Source organism: Galeopterus variegatus, unplaced genomic scaffold, assembly GCF_000696425.1.
Source record: "Galeopterus variegatus unplaced genomic scaffold, G_variegatus-3.0.2 Scaffold2442, whole genome shotgun sequence".
Classification (NCBI taxonomy): domain Eukaryota; kingdom Metazoa; phylum Chordata; class Mammalia; order Dermoptera; family Cynocephalidae; genus Galeopterus; species Galeopterus variegatus.
This window is the reverse complement of record NW_007728553.1, coordinates 7,159-29,601: the sequence shown is the minus strand read 5'-3', so window position 1 is coordinate 29,601 and position 22,443 is coordinate 7,159. Positions and strand designations below refer to the sequence as shown.

General features: G+C 50.8%; 1 protein-coding gene across 1 annotated transcript; it reads left to right on the top strand.

Moving 5' to 3' along the window:
* The first annotated feature begins 271 nt into the window (after positions 1–271).
* On the top strand, positions 272–22,443 carry ALOXE3 (arachidonate lipoxygenase 3). Its single transcript, XM_008581697.1, has 15 exons — positions 272–918; positions 1,521–1,725; positions 2,719–2,800; positions 3,455–3,574; positions 3,913–4,038; positions 6,774–6,877; positions 7,437–7,609; positions 8,409–8,552; positions 8,639–8,842; positions 8,938–9,024; positions 9,520–9,689; positions 10,265–10,386; positions 15,162–15,262; positions 15,864–16,034; positions 21,562–22,443. Exons 1-15 carry the CDS (start codon positions 772–774, stop codon positions 21,739–21,741), a joined length of 2,136 nt encoding a protein of 711 aa, XP_008579919.1. The 5' UTR covers positions 272–771; the 3' UTR covers positions 21,742–22,443.

Below are 22,443 nucleotides of genomic sequence, written 5' to 3'. Positions count from 1 at the left end.
GGTGCTGTGCGCCCGCACTCCACTTCAGTCCCCTTACCGGTCCTATTTCCAGGGACAGACCAAGGTCGGGCGTGCCAAAGGCTGGGGACAGAGCGAAAGCTGAGGAGGAGGATTTGTGGGGTGACGGGACAGCTGCTCCGGGCCCCCTGCTCTGTGCTGGGATGCGGGTGCCACTCGCCTGCTTGTGGCTGTAGTCAAGTGTGACTTACGGCCCGCGCGCGGCTCACCTGTGTATAGTGAGTCACGTGGATGACTCACATGTAGGAATGTGGGTGTCGTGCCCAATTCTGGCTGGAAGAGAGGAGGAAAGGGTCCTGGGGGAAGTTGGGAAGTGGGTGGACAAGGGGCCTAGAGTATCAGTCGGGCCCCTGACCAGGAGCACGGCAGTGTCCCAGTCATTCAGGCGCCACCTCCTCTCTGTCTCCATCCCAGCATCTGGTCCCTCCCTCCACAGTGGAACCCAGGCTGCTGATATCCATCTTGGTGAGCCAGCCAGAGGAACCGGCTGTGCCAGCGACAGGCAAACAAGTATTAGGGTGCAAGACTGTGGGCGGGGAGAGGGAGCCCGAGCCGCCAGCCTGGAGCTTCGTAAGGAGAGCGCCCAGGAGCATCCCAGAGAGAGCTGGGCCCTTCCTCAGGCCTACCCTGTCCCCCAGCGCCCTAGCCCTCCGCCCAGCAGCCCAGCCCTGCCCGGCCTTCCGCTTCCCTCCTCCAGGCTCACAGCCGCTGCTGTGGCCCGCGTTGCCCGGGCGTCCCCCCTTCCCTCCCATCATGGCAGTGTATCGCCTATGTGTGACCACTGGTCCCTACCTGATGGCTGGCACTCTGGACAACATTTCTGCCACACTGGTGGGCACGTGTGGTGAGAGCCCCAAGCAGCGGCTGGATCGAGTGGGCAGGGATTTCGCGTCTGGATCGGTGAGTACAAAGGAGAGAGGGAGGTGTGACCCAGAGGGACAGGGCCAGCAGGGGACCCTGAAGGAGAGCAGGATTGTTCCTGCTGGACTCACCTAGTTCTGCTGGGCTCAGGATGCCGGCCCTGAACTTGTCACCATCTCTATTGTGGTCCCCGTCTTTTCTGGGGATGATAAAGCCTATCCAGGCAGGGCTGTGGAGAGGAAGCAGCACTGGGCAGGGCTCGTCGGGACACCTCTGCTGGTTTCCTAGCTCCTCCTGTAGCTGGTGGCTGGCTTTGGGCAAGTAGCTTCCCTTCTCTGAGCCTGGCTTTCTGCCTGCCTTTGCCAGCCCCCTGGGATTGTTTGCTGGTGGCCTACACAACGGTGTCCAGCCGGCCAAGGAGGCTAGTGCAATCCAGCACCCACCCTACTCACCTACCGTGCAGGGTGCCTGCTTCTACCTGGATGAAGGGCTGCCTTTTGCTAACCTATACAGTGGCATCGTAAGGGTCCGTGGCAGCTCAGATTTATATGCAGGGGTAGGTGTAGACCCACCTTGCAAGGCGCAAGGACGGCCCTGGCCGTTTCCTGCCTCTCACCTGCTCGCTTCCTTGGTCCTCTCAGGTACAGAAGTACAAGGTGCGCTGCTCAGCAGAGCTAGGCGAGATCTTGCTGCTGCGTCTGCACAAGGAGCGCTATGCTTTCTTCCGCAAGGACCCCTGGTACTGCAGCCGCATCTGTGTCACTGCCCCTGATGGTACCGTTTCCCACTTCCCCTGCTATCAGTGGATTGAGGGCTACTGCACCGTGGAGCTGCGGCCAGGAACAGGTGGGCCCCAGGCGAGGGCTGTGCTATACTAGGGAAGGCGGCTTTTGGGATTAGGGATGGGGTCTTACAGAGCCCAGAGTGTAGAGAATAGGGTTGGTGTTAGCAATTCTGGCCTCTCAGGTAGATGCTTTCTGAACAAAGTGTGCCTCTAAAGCTTTGAAGTGCAAGGGCTTTCTGGCAAGTATTTATTATTCTGGAGACACACATAGACACACACACTCATATAGACACTTTCTCTCTGTCTCACACACACGAAGCAGTTTGCTTTCCACAGCCTCCGTCTGTTCTTCCTCAGAGTGAAATCCTTTGAAGTCCACAGAGGAATTAACCTGCAAGCTGGGTGATTAGATTTCAACAGGTGGAGAAGCCCCAAATGTTTGGAAAAGTTAGCTGGAGAGGCCCTGTCCCCTACTACTAGCTTTTCCAGTGTGGATGAAGTCCCTGTGAGGTGCTGTTAGGATATCTTGTTGAATTTGTGGGGTTTTTAAGGATGCTGGGCTCGAGCCCCTTCAGCCTCCAGAGCTGTCTGATCCTAAGAGGCAACACTAAGGCTGCTCTGAGTGTTGAGATAGGTCCCAGGGATGACAGATGGATATTCTAGGTCAAGGTGAGGCGTCACTATGAACCCCCATCCATTTTCACAGCACACCCGTCCATAGCTTCCCCAAATTATTTTATTCATCAGTGATTTATCAAATGCACCATGCCAGATGCTGGGAATACACAAAATGAATCTAATGTTATTTCCGCCCTTAAAAATTTTATAGTCTGGAAAGGAGACAAACATGTAAACAATTAGAAAAACTATTTGGGGGTGAGGTTGTCTCAAATCACTTCTACTGATGAGTGCATGAAGAACATGGGGCATCCCCATGTGATTCACATGGATGTGGCTGTGGGATTGAGTTCAAAGGTTAGGGGGTTCAGGCAAGGTTTGCTGGAGGAGGTGTTTGAAAAGAGACTTATAGGAAGAGTAATTTTTATTCCCCACAGCAAGAACTATTTGTCAGGACTCCCTTCCCCTCCTTCTGGATCACAGGAAGCGGGAGCTCCAGGCCCGACAAGAATGCTACCGGTGAGGGGGCCCTAATTTGACTTCTTTGCTCATCTTTATTCTGACCTCAGCCTTAATCAGATTGTTCCTAACTCTGACCTCAGTTCCAACCTTGGGAGTCCAACTCCGATCAGGACCCTCATTTAAACCTAACCTCGGGCCGGCCCGTGGCTCACTTGGGAGAGTGTGGTGCTGACAACACCAAGTCAAGGGTTAAGATCCCCTTACTGGTCATCTTTAAAAAAACAAAAAAACGTAACCTTATTCTAATGGTGACCCTGAGTATGGACCCAGAATTCCAGTATCAACAATTATCCCAATGCCATCAATGAATCCATACTCAACCCCTGACCATTCCTGTTGTAACCCAGATCCCAATATCAGAAGTGACCCTAGTAATCACCAATTTCAGTTCATCCTCAACCTCAACCCCAAACCGGCCATGATCTTAATCTTAACACAACCCCATATGTAAACCAGCATGGGCGTTAATGTCATCCTCAAATGCTACCCTGATCTAAAGCCCAGTGCCTTCATGGAGAAAATTCTAATTCTTTGTCACCTACCTAGATGGGGGTGTTTTCTAGAGTTTTAATCTGAAGTCATGTCTTTAAAAGCTAAGGCTTTTGTTTATCCTGAGCTTGACCTGCCACCTCTGACCATTTCCCTTGGAAGCTGGAAGATCTATGCCCCTGGCTTCCCCCGCATGATGGACGTCAACAGCTTTGAGGAGATAGAATCAGACAAGAAATTTGCCTTGACCAAGATGGCCCCTTGTGCAGCCCAGGGTGAAAGGTGAGGCCTGAGGCTTGGGAAGGAGGCGGAGGGGAGTGAAGTGGAGGGTCTGTTGAGAGGATGGGGCCCGAGCAGCCTGGAAGGAGGTGTCGGGGTCTGTAACAAGTGCAGTTTAATTTAAGCATCAGGAACAGAGGGACTGGAGATGGCCCTGAGGGGCCTGGCAGAGAACCAAGAGTAAGGAGGTTGTTTCAGGTCAGGAGCAGAGAGGGCAGCAGAGGAGCTGGGTGTGAGGGGAGACCTGGGGACCTTGAGGGCAGGACAGGGGGAAGGAACTAAGGGGAGTGGGCTGCAGGTCTCACTGACTGGTTTCTGTCCTTCTACTCCCCACCCCCCAGCAGTGGGAATCGGTACCTACCCGGCTTCCCCATGAAAATTGACATCCCGTCTCTGCTGCACATGGAGCCCAATATTCGCTACTCAGTCACCAAGACGACCTCGCTGCTCTTCAATGCCATCCCTGCGTGAGGCCTCTGCCTTTTCTGCATTCCCTCTCACTGTCCCTTTGCCCCTGCCCCTTTGATGCACATCTCACCTCTCTACCACCAAGTCCCCCTCCCTACCCCCCAGTCTCCCTCCCTGCCCCTAACTCCCCCCACCGTCCCATCTCCCAGTCTCTGTCCCTCACTCTCCTATCTCTCTCCTTAGGCTCATCATTCTCTATCTCCCCATTGCCTTCTCTTTCCTCCTTAGTCACTTCTTCTCTTTTTGTTCCTCAAACCAATAACATTAATTGAGCACCTACTCTGTGCTCTGGTGGGACCATTTTGAGTAGGACAGAGAGGCCCAGCCCTCAAGCATTAAGGAGGTAAAGTCAGATGACCTTGTGTTCAAATCCCAGAACCAATACCTTCTAGCTGTGTGACCTTGATTTTCACTTAGTTTCCTTTTTTTTTTTTGGCAGCTGGCCAGTATGGGGATCCAAACGCTTGACCTTGGTGTTACAACAGATGCTCTATCCAACCGAGCTAATCGGCCAGCCCTATTTTCACTTAGTTTCTAAATAGTTTCCTCACTTGTAAAATGACAATAATATTCATAGGGTGTTGAGGAGAATGAAATGAGATGACGCCCAGCAGAAAATAATTTCTCAATAGATGTTACTTACTAGTAGTGTTAGGATATAGTCTTTGGTGTGAGGAATTCACAGTATCATCAAGGAGGCATGTGGGCAGTTAATTAGCAATCAGAGGGGTCATTAATAGCTCAGGTCAACTGCCAGGGCTCTGTGTCATGGCTGGAGGAGGGAGTCCAGTCCCCTGGGTGCCTAGAGAAGAGGGGGGTCAGCTGGAGCCAGGAGGTGGCTCCTGGGGAGAGAGGTGAGATTGGAGCAGACCTGGGAGAGGAGAAGAGGTGAGGGGGCAGTGGCACGTGGAGGCCCCAAAGGAGGCCAGGGCAAGGAGCTGGGTCCCCATACATGCACGGAGGGATTTGTTTGGAGAAGGACTAGTGGGAGGGGATGCGGAGGTGGGGTGGGGCCAGAGCTCCCAAGTGGCTGCGAGAGATTGGAGTGAGCAGGCAGCCACAGGTGGCTCAGGCTTCAGGACAAGGACCCACTGAGAGCCCTGGGCAGGACTGTGGGGCCAGGGGAGCATTTTGGAAGACAGAGGCCTCTGGCTTGGTTCCTGGATGTATATGCAAATCTAGGCAGAGGAGGGCCCAGGAGACCACCGGGACCACCAGCACAGGGCTCAGAGAAGGAGCAGTGGGAAGAGGAAGCTGGTATTTGGAGGAGGGGGTGGTAGCTGGGGGTTAGTGTGGGGCGACTGCAGGCCCTTTGAAAGGGAAGACCTTTCCTCTCCCCTGTATTTGCCTTCACAGCCTCTGCTTCCATGGTTGGCTCCCGCCCAGTTTCCCATCTCCTGGGTTTTGATCAGGCAGGTGCTCAGCAAGTGTGTGTGCAATGAGTGAGCAAGGGTTCAGTGAGCACAGGTGACCTGTCCCCGGGACTGTCGGGTCATTAATCCCCCCGGTCACTCTGCCTTCCCCAAGGGCCTACACTGTGCAGGGCGCATCAGCATCTTTACACAGCCTCCCTTGCAGACCAGTCGCCACACACCTACCTGTTCCATGTTCCATTCCCACTCCTTCGATTCAGCTCACTTAGGGAGTGCTTGTTACGAGCTGGTATGTTGGCTGTACAGAGCCGTGTCCTTGCCCTGCGGAGCTCATAGTCTAATGGGGGGTGATACACGTACACTGGTTGATGAGCGTTTTGTGATAGATCCATGGTGTGTATTTTGGGGGGGATCGGGCAAAGCTTCCTTAGGAACTTTGCATCTGAGATGCGCCTAGAAGAACGGATAGATTTTATAGTAGGTAGAGATGTAGGAGATGAATTTCTAGGAGAGACACAGCTTGAATGAAGCCCTGGAAGTGGGGGAAAGCTGATTTAATTGCAAGCATCTTTTCTTGGTTATAAAATAACACTTACTATAAAAAATTCAAATAGTATGTACCTTCACAAAGTGAAGAGCACACACCCCTCAGCCTGCCAACGCCACTGTTAGCAATCCAGCATGTGAAGTACGTCTCTGGTTATGTTTGGAGAGCAGGCCTTGGCTGGCCATGTCTAGAGCACAGGGTGGGAGGAAAAGCAGGCAAGGATGGTAGACACAGGCTGGTGGGGAGCCTCATGGGCTAGCTGGGTTTGGCAGCTGGGATTTGTCCCACGGGCAGAGGGGAGCCAGTGACGGTCTATGACAATATGGAAGCTTGGAGAAAGCAAGCCAAAACACCAGTGAGGGTGACTTGTCTGCACCATGGGGCCATCCAATGGTAGACACAGGCTGGTGGGGAGCCTCATGGGCTAGCTGGGTTTGGCAGCTGGGATTTGTTCCACGGGCAGAGGGGAGCCAGTGACAGTCTATGACAATATGGAAGCTTGGAGAAAGCAAGCCAAAACACCAGTGAGGGTGACTTGTCTGCACCATGGGGCCATCCATGTGCACCACCTTTGCCACATGGGCAGTTACCCCTCCCAGGGATGGTTGAACCAGGGACTTCCAAAGCTACAGGAACTCCCAAGGCTACAGAGCCTCAATTGGGCATTAGGCTTTTCCCCCATGTGGAGTGTTAGGCACCTCCACTCCGGTGATTGACCCTGTAAATTCCCTCCAGCCTTGGGGGTAATACTACATGGTGGCCCTGAAAAGACCCCAGCCCTCAGACCACACCCCCACTTTCCCCTTTCTCTCAGGTCCTTGGGCATGAAGCTTCGAGGACTGCTGGACCGCAAGGGCACCTGGAAGAAGCTAGATGACATACGGAACATCTTCTGGTGCCACAAGACCTTCACTTCAGGTCTGCAGAGTCAGGCAGGAGATTTGTATACTTCACCTTGCCCCATGCTCAGACCTCTTCTTCCCCTTCCTGGGCAAGGGCCCTCTCCCAGTCCTCCCAGGGGGACTGCTGGATTTAAAGTGGAGTGGTTCCTGGTTTCACTGGTGGCATCTCCCAGATTCCCCTCAGAAATACAGTCACCTCCTCTGAGGAGGGGACAAGAATAGGAGAGTGAAGACAGAGACAGTCTGCTTGCCTGGGAGAGGGTCATGGTCATTTAGGGAGTCTCGATCATGATCAGGAGCAGGTGACTCTCTTCCCCTTCTCCTACCACCAAGCATTCTGGGCTTTGGGGCCAGAAAGGCTTAGGTTCAAATTCCTTCTCTGCCATTCAACGGGGCAAGTCACTCTATCTCTCTGATCCCCAGTGTCTAGTATCAAATTGAAGATGTAATTATAACTACCTCATAGTGCTGCTGGGAGGAAAACCTAAACCACAGTGATAAGCAAAGGTCTGGGCAGGGCCAGGATCTAGGGAAGAAGTTTCCAGACCAATTGGTTCCCTCTCTTGTCCCCTCAGAGTATGTTACAGAGCACTGGTGTGAGGACCACTTCTTTGGGTACCAGTACCTGAATGGCGTCAATCCTGTCATGCTCCATTGCCTCTCCAGCTTGCCCAGCAAGCTGCCCGTCACCAATGACATGGTAGCTCCCTTGCTGGGACCGGACACTTGCCTGCAGACAGAGCTAGAGGTGGGTGAGAGCCTCAGCAGTGAGCGTTACAGGAGGGAGGTGGGTGAATTGCTATTATGAACAAGGGATGTGTGTGGAGGGGAAGGGTGGAATGGCCTGGGCTGCATCCCATCTGCGGCCTTCTCCTCTGGGCAGCCCTGGCCCTGCACCTTTTATGTACAGCAGATGAGGGTCATATGGGTCTTGGGGTGGTTTGAGGCTGAGATGGGTCCTGGCGAAGTGGTATGAATGAGTAGGGTGGCCAAGGGACGGCTTGGAGGAGGCCCTACTCCTGTTCTGGGGCCTCCAAGATCCTAGGTGCTGAGGCCCCGACAAGGCTGTTAAGGACAGACCAATGGCAGGGCTACCAGATATAGCAGGAACAGTCATGGAGGACTAGGAGCTCTGAGGGTTTGGGGGTAGATGACTCAGTCTCTCCAGGGCAGCCAAGCTCTCAGGCATTCTCCAGAAGGCTGGAGATGTGGTTGGTTAATTCTCATTGTGTGTTGATTTTGCTGTTGGATACCTGGAGTCCATCTGGCTTGAGAAGAGTGGGAAGGACCAGGTATGGGGGAAGGGGGAAGGAGGAGAGGACGCTGGCTTGTTCAAGCCTGGAGGCCAGGTGAGAGGTTGCACAACGAGGGACTCAGCTGGACCTCATTCCGGACATTCTGGGGAGGGTGGGGTACCCAACGGTGGCCATCCATGCAGGCACTAAGAATTTCTGAGTCCTGAACTGGGGACGTCAGCTCCTCCCTGGGGTGGGAGTGGGCAGAGGAGCGCGGTAGGAAGCCTCTAAGCCTCTGTGCGCCTTCTGCAGAGGGGGAACATCTTCCTTGCGGACTATTGGATCCTGGCGGAGGCCCCGGTCCATTGCCTAAACGGCCGCCAGCAGTACGTGGCCGCCCCGCTCTGCCTGTTGTGGCTCAACCCCCAGGGGGCGCTGGTGCCCGTGGCCATCCAGGTGAGCCTGGGGGCGCGGCCTGAGGGGTGGGGCCTCAGGCAGCCTTCCATCAGTCTTGAGCCCCACCCTTTATTACTCGGACGCAGCTCAGCCAGATCCCTGGGCCCGATAGCCCTATCTTTCTGCCCACTGACTCCTATTGGGACTGGCTGCTGGCCAAGACGTGGGTGCGCAACTCTGAGTTCTTGGTGCATGAGAACAACACGCACTTTTTGTGCACGCATTTGCTGTGCGAGGCCTTCGCCATGGCCACGCTGCGTCAGCTGCCGCTCTGCCATCCTATCTACAAGGTCCGTGCAACTCCGGGAAGGGACCGAAGGGGGCGGGGCCTGGGCGGCCTTCTCCCCGGACCTGCGGCTCACGTCACCTCTCTCTCCGCCCGCAGCTCCTCCTTCCCCACACTCGCTACACGCTGCAGGTGAACACCATCGCAAGGGCCACGCTGCTCAACCCTGAGGGCCTCGTGGACAAGGTGCGGCCTCCCCGCCGCGTCCCTGGGGCCCCGCCCCACGTCCTGTTCTGCCCCGAAGTCCATTCCACGATCCCTGCCGGCCTCTTCCCACAAGCCCCGCCCCCTCCCCCAGTCCCTACCGGCCCCGCCCACAGGCCCTGGCCCCGCCCGCCAATTCCAGCCACGCCCCCACCCGCTCCGGCCGCGGTTCTACAGGCGCGGCAGCTCCAGCCTCAGCGATCCCCGCCGCTGACGCTGCGCCCAGCCAGGCTCTCGCTTCCCCCTCTTTCAGCTCATTCTTTTAGTTACCAAAGACCTAAGGATCCTATGCACGTAGCAGGGCCGCAACCTGCTCAGTCCGCGTCAGGCAGGCCCCTAGGGTGTTCGATCCGTGGTCGTGGACTGCTCGATGAACCGAACAAGCCCCTCCCTGGACCGAGTCCTAGTCCCCTCTCATCCCCAGGCACTGGGGTGGGGGTTGGTCCGGCCCGGAGCAGAGCTGAGCTGTGTCTTCAGGTCACGTCCATCGGGAGGCAAGGCCTCCTCTACCTCATGAGCACCGGTCTGGCCCACTTCACCTACACCAATTTCTGCCTTCCGGACAGCCTGCGGGCCCGCGGCGTCCTGGCCATCCCCAACTACCACTACCGAGACGACGGCCTGAAGATCTGGGCGGCTATTGAGAGGTGCGGGCCAGGACCCTGCAGCCCCTCCAGCCCCACCAGGGCCTCCTGGCCTTGGGGCAGTGTGGGCCCAGTGCTTCAGCCAGCTGGGGCTTCCAGGTGTTCTCAAACCCCAACATAGGGAGTTTCCGAGGGTATGAATTGGGGCTGGAGTCCCCTGTGAAATGGTAGGTAGCCGTGGGCTAGGGAGGAGCTGGGGCGTGCGTGAATGCAGTGGAAGAAAGGAAGGAAGGGGGATCCGGAGGGGTCAGAGTATCAGGGCTGGTGTGGCAACTGGTATGGCCTGGGGCAGGTAGATCCTCCTGGATGCCCAGCAGGGAGGGGGAGGACGAGGGCGCAGCACAAGTCACACTCCCCCCTGGCCCCTGTGCGGGAAGGAGACCCAGAGCCTCCAGGACCCAGAGGTGGGGAAGCCTGGGTGCTCAGGTTCCGGATGGATATAGGCCTTCCCTCCTGCTAGCCTCCGTGGACTCTCAGTGAACTCTGCCTCTCCGCAGCCTGGGAGGCAGTGGGCCATGGTTTTCTGGCCAGGTCTGAGCTCAGATTACTCCAGTGGTACCAGCGTCTCTTTCCTGCAGCTTTGTCTCGGAGATTGTGGGCTACTATTATCCCAGTGATGCATCTGTGCAGCAGGATTCAGAGCTGCAGGCCTGGGTCGGCGAGATTTTTGCTCAGGCGTTCCTGGGCAGGGAGAGCTCAGGTATCCCCTCCCCATCCCCCTGCCACAGGCTCTCCATTACCCAGCACTCACCACCCTCCCCTCCCCACCGCACCACATTAATCAGTTCCTATTCATTGGTCAGCCTTTTAGTGGCTGAGGAAATAGACCCAGAGAAGGCTGCAGAGGCAGGATTCAGAGCCAGCTCTGACTGTCTCCAAAGTCCTTGTTTTCAACCACTAATTGTGCCGCTCTGTTCCCTGGACCTTTACCGAGCCCATCCACTCGCTTCAGTTTGCTGGGCTCTATCATGTGCCATATCAAGCAGTAAGAGCCATCTCTGATTTCAAAGGATTCTGGAACTTTCTCTCATACCCTCTGATGCCTGTCCTGCCAGGTGGTCCCTCCAGCCACCAACCTCTCTTCACTTGCTTTGGCTGCAAACCTCTTCATGCAGTGGGTTAGTCTTGCTGCCGCCCGATCCCTCATTTGCACTTGTCACCTAACCTTACCTCTCCCCTCTCTTCTGACACTGCCTGAGAGGCCTCTGAGACCATCAACACTAGCAGCCCCCTTAGGCTTCCCTTCCTTAACCTCAGTACCAAGCGGATGCCCAGATCCCCCTTTTTTTTTTTTTTTTTAAAGTCTTCCCTTAGCTCCAGGGAGGATATGTCCTTCTGACCCTCTCACTTCTTCCTGGATCCCAGCAGTCTCCCATCCCAGCTCTTGGCTTGTCCTGGATCTCTGACTCCTCTCTTTACCCATTCCAAATGGAATGAGTCTTTCTCCTGTTTACCTGTAGCTGGTTTCCAGACTTGGAAATCCCCCAAACCTCCACTCCACATTCCCAGAAGGACTTCTCTTTTTGCTGTCTCATTGTCACCCTTAAGACCAGCACATGAAAATGACAAGTCGTTCCTCTATAGAATGGCTTCTGGCCTTGCTTGCGTTATATCCCCTATCACAAGTCTTCTTGGCCCACTTACCAGGTGCTACAGTATTACGCAGTCTGTACTCTAGGCACTCAAGTATGTAGATGAGGCCTCTGCAACTGGGTGTAGTGGAAGAAAAGGAAAAGCTCCAAGTGGCACAAATCTCCATCCTCCAGCCCCCCAGCCCTGGCCTGGGACTCCTCTCAGCAGGGATGTGGCTTTTAGCCGACTTAGTGCTTCTGGTGACCACCCAGAGGAGTTCCTGAGGAGAACCAGGGAGGAGGGACGGTGTCAGGTCACCTCCAAATACAATGAACAGCTGTTATGGCCCTACCTATAATGGGCTCGGAGGCTTTTCTTTTCTTTTCTTTTTATTTTTTTAAACAAAAAATTTTCAAACATGCAGAAAAGTAGAGTACAGTATAATGAACACCCATTTAACCAGATTCAAAAGTTGCTAACTTTTTGCCATATCTGACTAATCTGTTGATTTTCTTTATTGCCAAAGCCTTTGAGTCATCCTAGTTCACCCCTAGTCAATATGCATCTTAAAAATGACATTTTTCTACACAACCACAATACTATTATCACAATTACCAAATTTGACAATAATCTCCAATGTCACCCTTATATATACTCCATATTCAAATTTCCCCACTTGTCCCATTTTCCCTCAGTTGATCCTACTGGTTCAGGAGCCAATCAAGGACCACATGATGTAGTTTTCTCTTTTGGTTTTGACTCTAAAGTCTTAACTTAGAATGGCCCCTCTTCCCCTCTGCTTTTTGCAATCACATGACACAGACTTACTGAAGAGCCCAGACTAGTTGTTCTGCAGAATGTCTCATCTTCTGAATTTATCTAATTGCTTCCTCATGATGTCATTCATCTTATTCCTCTATCTCCTGTGCTTTTTGTAAAATGGAAGTAATATCTGAAGGTTAAACGTTTTTGGCAAGAATATGTCTCCAGCGATGCTGTGTGCTCCACATTGCAACATATCAGGAGGCCCAAATGTCAAGTTGTTTCACTATCAGTGATGCCAAGGGTGATTTCTGGGTTAAGGTGGTGATAGCCAGATCTCTTTTGGATTTTCTAAAGGGTGACCCTTCCCCATGTTTTGCAAACCTACAGTTAATCATGAGCAATCCTGATCCTGACTGCTCCTCCCGCATAGGGCAGTTGGTTCATATTTGGGAGTGTCTTGTTTCCTATTTAAGACCCAGACGGGGGATCTCATTACTGTTGGTTCAACTCTCCTATCTTACTTTATTAAACTTGTCTCTGATTTAATACATCAGAACATTCTTCAGATTGACAATAGCTCTTCCAACCAGTACAAACTTATCCTAGATTTACATATTTAAAGGCGAAACACACTTGTTAATCGCAGTTAGTCTGACTTGGGCTTGCATTTTCTAAGGGGAAAAAATACGATATTAGCTACAGAAAAATTCCCATAGATAGTCTGACCCTTGCTTTAGTTTTTTATTCCCAGCCTCCAAGCTTAGACAATCAACCAGGAACAGACCGTTCACAAAGTCCCTGCACACTCCAGGGCAGGGGCCGGTGCCTCCTCCCAACCTCTCTGTCTGTTCTGTTGCATCAGCCTCTCTCTGGTCAGCCTGTCTCCAAACCCTGGAGCCCTCTTTGACTCATATTCCCCTCTCTGTCTTCCTAAATCTAAATCCACTTGGGTGGCTAATCTCTACTGTCCCCATCATTCCTCATTGTCACCACTCTGAGTCCTCCTCACGGTGTTCTTGTGTTGTGGGACCTGCCTCTCCACCAGTCGCTCCTCTCCCACCTCTTGCTGCAGAGCCACCACCCCGCTAATCCTCTGAAATACTGCCCAGAAACCACATGGCCCAGCGCACTGCTGCAGCCTCACCTCCAATTAGGTCCCCTCCCTGTCCCCTTCACCTTGCTTATGCCCTATGCCTTCCCACTCTGGCTTCTTACGCTCTCATGCATTCCCTTCCTTCAACCAATAATTACTGGGTTTTTAATATTTATTAAGTATTTTTCTAGGTGCTGGGGTTTAGCAGTGCACAAGGCAGACAAAAATCCTGTCCTTAATGGAGCTTAACATTCTTTTGGGGAGACAGAGATAATCAACAAACAAACAAATACATCAGGTGGTAATGAATGCTAAGAAGAAAAACAAAACAGCATCAGGGGATATAGTGTATAGACATAGGGGACTATTTCAGGTCAGTGGTCAAGGAAGACCTCTCTGAGGAGCTGATGCTGGAGTAGAGACCTGAAGGAAGTGAGGGAGCTGGTTCTGTGGACAACTGGGCTGAGAGTGAGCAGGCGGAGGTGTGATAAGTGCAGAGGCCCTGAGGTCTGAGTGTGCTGGTGTGTTTGAGGAATATCAGGAAGGCCTGTGTGGCTGGAGTGGAGCAAGTAAGAGAGAGAAAGGTCAGGAAGGAAATGAAGTCAGAGATGAGGCTGGAGCCAGATCATGTAGGTCCATGGTAAGGTGAGTGAGCTGGAAGCCCTTAGAGGGTTTTAGTGAAGGGCGACATAACCTGACTTATGATTTCAGAGGATCACTTTCACTGTCATGTGAAGAACAGGCTGTAAGGGACAAGGGTGGAAGCCACAGGATTCATCCAGGAGAGAGATGACGGAGACTGGGTAGTGGTGGAGATTGAGGTGACGAGGAGAGACTGGCTTCTGGAAATCTTTGCTAATGTGCATGATATGAAGTAAAAAAGGAGCGAGTGCATAGATTTTGGCCTTAGCGATGGGATAAAGAGTACTAAAAGGGAACTGCTGTGGGAGGGATGGGTGCGGGGAGTTGATGGGGTAGTTTGGCAAGGCTTTGGTTTTGCACATGCTCAGTCTGAGGTGCCTTGGAGACACTCAGTGCAGATGTCAGGTAAGCAGCTGCAGATTTATGCCCACTGCTGCCTCTGCAGTTTAGGAGCCAGGCACAGCAAGAGATGTGAATTTGGGCATTTTTGGCTAGTGGGAGGTGGTTAATGCCATGGACTTGGATGAGACCAGAGAGGTAGAGGGGGGAAGAGTCCTGAGGGCTGAGCACTGGAGCTCTTCCTCCAGCCCTGAAAATGCTTTTCTCTGTCATCTTTTTTCATCTATCCTTTAACTTGGGAAGGCCCCTTCTTGTTCCTCAGGAAGGTCTCCCCCAATCACTGTAGCCCCAGTGCCCATTTCTTCTCTACCTGTCCTCTCCTCGAAGAGCCAAGCTCCAGCCTCAGATGCTTCCTTCTGCTTCCATCACCATGAGCTTTCAGTAACATACTCTGTAGTCATCTGTCTCTGCTGCTAAGACCAGCAGGATGGTCCACTAAGGGAAGGTTGGATACATCTTGGTGAATCAGGCAGAATTAAATCATTGAGTGAATATGAGCTGCAGACAGAAGTGCCTTGGGGATCAGGGAGAGGCAGCTCAGCACTAGCTTGACCCGGCTCTGTCATGAACCCTGTGGGGCAAGCATTTTCTGGTCTAATCCCAGCTCCTAGCTCCATTCCCGACCCCCTTAAGAGACCACAAACGTTGATGTGACCATCCCTAACTTTAGCCCAATCTTTATCTTAGTCTAAAGACAGTCATGGGGCCGGCCTGTGGCTCCCTTGGGAGAGTGTGGTGCTGATAACACCAAGGCCACGGGTTCGGATTCCATACAGGGATGGCCGGTTAGCTCACTGGCTGAGCGTGGTGCTGACAACACCAAGCCAAGGGTTGAGATCCCCTTACCGGTCATCTTTAAAAAAACAAATAAATAAAGACAGTCATGGTCAAATGTTCAGCCCTTACTTTCTCGTGTTCCCCCTATAGTGAGCCCCAGCCCTGAGCTGCCCCTAGGAATCCAGGGCCTTCCATTCACACCCTCTCTGCTTCCTCTCCACACCCAGGCTTCCCAAGCCGGCTGTGCACCCCAGGAGAACTGGTGAAGTTCCTCACTGCAATCATCTTCAACTGCTCCGCCCAGCATGCTGCCGTCAACAGTGGGCAGGTGAGGCTGCCGAGGGCATGCCCGGAAACATCGGCCATGCAAGGATAGGCTCAGTGATGGACTTGAGGCCAGAGATGAGGTTGAGAGCCTGGGTGGGTCAGGGTTGGGGGTGGTTTATGATTAGGATTAGAGTTGGAGTGGTAACAGGGTGGAGTGTAGGGCTGGTGTTGGGTGATGACTGGGTGGAGATGGGTCTAAGTTTGTAATGGCAACTCAGGTCAGTGTTATGTAGGGAGTAGAACTTATGGGCTCCTGTCACGGCTAGAACCTGGTCAGGAGGAGTATCAGCTTGCTCCGTGTGGCATGCCAGCCCAGGGCTCTTTTCTAGGATTACCTCCTGTCTGGTCCTCCTCCTCCCCTGATGACTCACTCCACCCAGTCCTAGAACACTGGGTGGGGAGTGACAAGGAGTGAGCTGGGCTCCTGCCCCACTTCTGGGACTTTCCACCCTCTACCCCTTCCTCTCTTCCCTTTCCATGATCCCCTCAGTTCCCAACTGCAAGACCTGAGATGGCAGAGGTGGGATCAGGGATGACGAAGAGGGAGCGGGTCCTCTCCCTTTGGCCAGCTGACCTAACCCCAGGGTGGGGGGTCTCCACAGCATGACTTCGGGGCCTGGATGCCCAATGCCCCATCATCCATGAGGCAGCCCCCACCCCAGACCAAGGGGACAACCACCTTGAAGAGTTACCTAAACACCCTCCCAGAAGTGAACATCACTTGTAACAACCTTCTCCTCTTCTGGTTGGTCAGCCAAGAGCCCAAGGACCAGGTGTGTATGGGGTGGGGGAATAGGGTTCTGCAGAACCAAGCAGTGGAGGTGGTGGTGGCTGTTCCAGGGATGCTTGGGGACTGACTGCTGGGACATATGCCCATTGCTGAGCTGCCTTAGGTTCTTCAGTTTCTTCAGGAAATGATCATTGATCCCAAAAGACGTACATTAAAGCAAATACCAGTTTAGTGGCTGGGTCACAACTTCTATCCAGTTCAAAAGTTTACCAATCCATCTGTCCATCCATCCACCATCCACCGTTCATCCATCAGCCACTCCTGCATTCATTCAAGCATTCAACAAACATTTGTTGGGTACCTCCCAGGTGTCAGCACAGCTCTGGGCACCAGCCATATAACATTGAATGAGACTTTCCTGCCTTCAAGAAGCCTATGGTCTAGTTGAGGAGACATACAGGTAAATGAAAAATGGCATCACAGTGTTGTAGGAATTACTTATATATGAATTTCTCCCTTCAACACGTACTTCCTGAGCACATATGGTGTGCCAGACATGGACAGGCAGCCACGGACCTTGTCCTCATGAGCTTACAGTCTGGTGAAAGAGGCAAGGATGGGGCCTGTGGAACCTAACTGGGTCTGGGGGAACTCAAGAAGGCTTTTTGGAGGAAGTGACATCTAGGCTGAACCTGTGGGACGAGTAGGAGTTCGGCAGACAAAGGAGGGGCAGAGTTAGTTTCTAGGCAGAGGGAAGGGTAGGACCCGGGAGTGCAGGTGCAAGTTCACTGGTGTGTTTGTGGGATCACAAATGGTTCAGTGCAGTGAGCTAGCAGGGTGGAGAGGAAGGTGGGGCTGTGTCTGCACAGGATTCGTTCAGAAGACAGTGGGGAGCCACTCAAGAGTTTTCAGCCTGAGGTGACATGGCTGTATTTGCTTTAGCAAGGGTGTTCCTGTGGCTGTGTGAGTGAATGAAAGGGCCAATTTTGGAGGCAGGAGGACAAAAAGGAGGCAGTTAAGTAGTTTAGGTCAGGTGGACAGCCCTTTAATCACCAATTACCGTCATCTCCATTTACACATTGTGTCATCATTCATGCTTCTGCCCTGCTGGTCTTGCCCACAAGTTCTCTGACCTGTGAATATACTCATTTCTCATGCTTGACTCCTTTTGGTGCTAGAGAGATTGCAGATGTTTTTTCTTCCTAGTAAGGTTTAAATTACCATCGTATGTCTTGGGAATGGTGGGAACTTGTCCTTGGGTCCTGCCCCTTTCTGGTCCCAGATGGACAGAGTAGACAAGAAGTTGAGGGTCGGGGGTTCTCTGCTCTTAAGCCATGGAAAAGTTTAACCTGGAAGCTTATAACAGCAATCAATAGCTATAGACAATTCTAATCAAGGAAAAAATGAGAGAACATAAATATACAACGTTAGAAATGGGAAAGGGGTGGGGTTGGGAGGAGGCAGAAGGAGCTGCGGTGGGAGCGCTTTGGCCTCCTGTTCAGCCTGGTCTCCCGTGGCTTTTGACTGTGCTCTCAGTCGGGCACCATGGGGAAGTGGGACAGTTGGGTGGCCTATATGAACCCAGTAGCAATGGCTGGATCAAGGGGCTCAATGCGGTCTTCAGGGCCAGCGATCCAGGATTATCTGAATCGACCAAGGCCTACATGGGAAGAAATGAAAGAGCAACTAGAAAAGACAAAGAAAGCTCCAAGTCTTTGGCTGAATTTGAAGAAAAAATGAATGAGAACTGGAAGACAGAACTGGGAAAACACAGGGAGAAATTATTAAGTGAAAGTGAGAGTGCAACCAGAAAAAAGACAGAGAAACGTTCCCTTATGAAGAAAGTGCAGTGTCTAAGGAAATTTCAACTTTGGAAATTATGACATATCTACTAACATGCATGAATTTTCTTGTTTTTAGAATTATTCCTGGGCCATTTGGTAGCCACTCAGATGCCACTGTATGCAAGGGCTGTAATTGGTTTTTGCTGCTTGAACATCTATTTTTTCTCTTCCAGTGCTTTATGACTCTGGGAGATGATACACTGCAGTCACACTAGTGGCTAAGCTATTTGGGAATAAAGTTCATATTTTAACTAGTATAGTGTCTAATAATAAATCAACAGAAGTTAAATCTGGAAACATCTTTATGATATAATCAGAAATGACCAGCTGACTCTAATTAAAACTTTCAAAGTAGGGATTATATTGACATTTCAAAATCCTTCCTCCGTAGATAAGTGTATTTTAATTTTTTCCCCTTGTATGCTTTTATTTGCCTGGGGAAGGAGCTTGGGAGTGGGGTGCCTATCTCTTTAGCTGGCAGAACAGTGTGGCTTTGATACTTACACGTCTTGTTTTTGTGGACACAGTGACCATGCTTCTGGGGACGTCAGAGCTGGGTCCCAACAGTCTTGAGCTTACTGAGCATAGTGACATCCTCAGACTCTACCATAGGCTGCTTTGAGTGAACCAGAGAAACAGCCCTTTGCAGCATCAAAAATCCTCCAAAGCTCTGGGATTTGCCTCTACGTCAATAACACTGAATATTTTCTAGCATTAGAATGTGTATGTCATTTGAACTCATTTTGATTACACTTCAGCTTTGGAGAGGAATTGTTTTAAATAGATACTGGTACTTTTTGAACTTGACAAACCCAGATTCTAAAATTCATGTTTTATATTAAGTTTTAACTAGTCAGGAAAATTTTATGTAACCAGTGATAGTTGCTTTGTTTTTTATATGAATTTTGTTTAGCTTTTGATAACTCCTTACTCTTGCTGTCTTAAGTTAATTATTATGTTTAATGGCATACTTGCCAAGATATTAGCATGTAAAATGCAGAATTTTGACCTTAAAAAAAAAAAAGCTTCATTTTGAAGCTGAGACATCATAAGCAAGTTGAGAGGCATGTCTGGTATGCTGTGTCTTGTTACATATAGCTATTACCAGAATCGCTATAAGTACAGTGTTTTAAAAGCTTGTTGTCGGGCCGGCCCGGTGGCGCACTGGATAAGTGCGCCGCTTGGGAAGCTATAAGTACAGTGTTTTAAAAGCTTGTTGTCGGGCCGGCCCGGTGGCGCACTGGATAAGTGCACCGCTTGGGAAGCGCGGTACGGGGGCAACACTGAGGGTTGCGATCCGTTGCCGGACACGGAAAAAAGACAAAAAAAAAAAAAAAAAAAAAGCTTGTTGTCTTTGTATATTAATAACAAATTATGGCAAGTTAAATTTAAGTGAGAATCAAAAAATAAATAAATAAATAGGAAAGGCAGACAGGCACAAATATGAGAGTACTTCAAAAAGTTCACAGAAAGATTCATATTATCTTTTTTTTTTAAAGATAACCGGTAAGGGGATCTTAACCCTTGGCTTGGTGTTGTCAGCACCATGCTCGGCTAGTGAACTAACCGGCCATCCCTATATGGGATCCGAACCCGGGGCCTTGGTGTTATCAGCACCACACTCTCCCGAGTGAGCCACGGGCTGGCCCTGTATTATCTTTTAATTCTATTTTTCCATGAACTTTTTGAAGTACCCTCATACAGAGAAGATTTTTAAAATGATGAGAAAATACTGCTTACAGTTTTATGCAAACAAATTTGGAAATCTAGATGAAATGAATGATTTTATAGGAGAACATAAACAACTAAAACTTAACTACAGGAGAAAAGATCTGATCTCTACAAACTGTCAAGGAACAAATAATTCCTAAATCATTCAAACTGCTTGAAGGTATAAAAAAAGGTAGACATTTCCCAGATCATTTTACTGGATGACAGAACCCTGATATCAGCACTTGGCAAAGGCAGTGCTCTTAAGAAGGAAGGGGGATCTCATGTAGAAGGCTCCAGTCCCAGGTCAACACTTACCACCTATGTGGCCTTGGATGTATAATTTGGCCTCTGTAAACCTCAATTTCCTTATCTATAAAGTGGGACTCATAAGAGTACCTGACTTAAGGGTTGTCCTGTCAGGTGGCTCTGGAGGGCAGTGACGTTGTGATGGTTACATAAGGTACTTACATTTTAGCTGTTATTAAGAAAATGAAATTATAAACTTGTTCACTTAGCTACAACAATCTTGAAAATATATCAGCCAATGAAGGCCCATAGTGAATAGTAAAACAACAATACACGATGACAAAGTCTAGTTTATTCTAGGAATGAAAGGAATGAAAGGTTGGTTCAACCTTATGAAATCTAGCAATATAATTCATTATGTCAGTAAAGAAGCATACCATATAATCATCTTAACATCTGCTGAAAAAGCATCCGATAAATGTGAGCAGCCATTACTAATAAAAACTCACTGCATAGTGAAGCCTCCTTAAGGACTTTTGAGAAAAAGCATATTTCAGAAAACAAAGGAAAACACCATATTTACAGTGAAAAAATAGAGGTCTCCTCATTAAAGTCAGGGACAAGAGGATAATACCCACTATTTAACACTGATCTGGAGGGCTTCACCAAGGCAATAAAACAAGAAAAAGAACTTTCAAAGGCCGGCCCGTGGCTCACTCGGTAGAGTGCGGTGCTGATAACACCAAGGCCATGGGTTCGGATCCTATATAGGGATGGCCGGTTTGCTCACTGGCTGAGCGTGGTGTTGACAACACCAAGCCAAGGGTTGAGATCTCCTTACCGGTCATCTTTAAAAAAAAAAAAACATCAGCAGTATTGGCAAGAGCTACGTTGTATAAAGTTATATTAGCTGGGGAGTGTGTGCTGGTTAAGAGCCTGGGCTGGTGCGGTATAATGGTAACTGGTTGTGTGATGTGATCATGGAGGGAGGGACAGTCCTGTACACAGGACACATTGAAGTTCATTGTGATATTTCTTGATTGTGTTTGGCCATGCTGTAAATTGTGACAGCATATGGTGATGGTGATTGTTGGCAAAAGTTCCATTATGTTGGTTGATTGTGAAGATGCCTCAGAACCAGGATAATGACTGTTTTCAGGATTAAATTTCGTGAAATTGGGAGGTAATAGGTATATTCTTGGATAAATATTTGCTGGAGTGTGTTTATGTTGATCTCAGTTGTGTGATGAATGTGGCTGTGTTCTTTTGGTTCAGACAACAGTGGATCAAGCAATGGAAGGGACCTTTACAGGTTTTCTAGTTCAACCCATCCACTTTCAGATGTAGGAACTGAGTCAGAATAACACGCAAAGGGTTACCAGAAGAGGGAGCACTGAATTTAAATTGCCTGGCTCTTAGGTCTATTTTCTAGTTCAACCCATCCACTTTCAGATGTAGGAACTGAGTCAGAGTAACACGCAAAGGGTTACCAGAAGAGGGAGCACTGAATTTAAATTGCCTGGCTCTTAGGTCTCATTCTGTCCCCTGCACTGTGTGGGCTTTGGGTGTTGGGGGTGCTGCTGTCTATCAGGCTGCATGGAGTGGTGGTTTGAGGTTGTGGCTTGAAGGGTTTGTGTTTCCAATGGCTGTCACTGGGTCTTACCTTTAGAAGCCACCTAGACTGTATTTGCTGGCACATGTGGACTTTCATTTATTCTCCGTGCCATCCTGAATGTCATCCTGACCTCTCCCCCAATTTTCTCCCAGAGGCCCCTGGGCACCTACCCGGACGAGCACTTCACCGACGAGGCCCCGCGGAGGAGCATCGCCACCTTCCAGAGCCGCCTGGCGCAGATCTCCAGGGACATCCAGGAGCGAAACCAGGGCCTGGCACTGCCCTACACCTACCTAGACCCTCCCCTCATTGAGAACAGCGTCTCCATCTAGCCCCCTCCTCAAACCATCACAAGAAAAAGAAAGATCAAACCATGAGCAGGGCCAGCTTCTCGGGGTCCTCCAGACCCTTCCAGCCTCCCTGTTCTCAGTCAGCCCCACCCTTCTCCTCTGCAGTGTGGACCTTCTCTAGCTAAGACGGTTTTAGCATCTTATGAACTGGTCTCTGGGCTGTGAGGGGCCTGTACCGACTGCAGCATCCAGGGACAGAAGCCGCTGACCAAAGTCAAATGCACAATAGGCCCCTCTGAAAGGAAGGAGCCCCTTCCCCCTTGCCCTACTCTGGGCAGCCTCCAGTTCCAGCCTCTTGTGGGAATCTACCTCCTCTCATTGGGATGCCCAGCTTGGGTTTCTGAGCTCTCCCTCCCAAACTTTTTCTCCTACCTGTGCCTTTTTGTTTCCCCTTCCCTAGTACCAACCAACCCAGTTGCCTTCTCTGGAAGAGTGTGGAAAGAAGGGATGTGTGCCTGGATCTGATGTGTGGTCCCCTTTGCCCCTGGCATCTGTAAGGGGAGCAGAAGAGTCAGAGCCGGTTCACCTAGACCTCTAGCTGCAGTTCTCAGGGGTAGGCTCCCTGGCCTGGACGTGTATGTGGGGATCTCTCTCCAGCTCTCATCCTACCCACTTTCACCCCATTTTTTTCTTTTTGTCCTGGAGCCCAGCGAGTTCAATAAAAACCAACGTATTTGGCTCCCA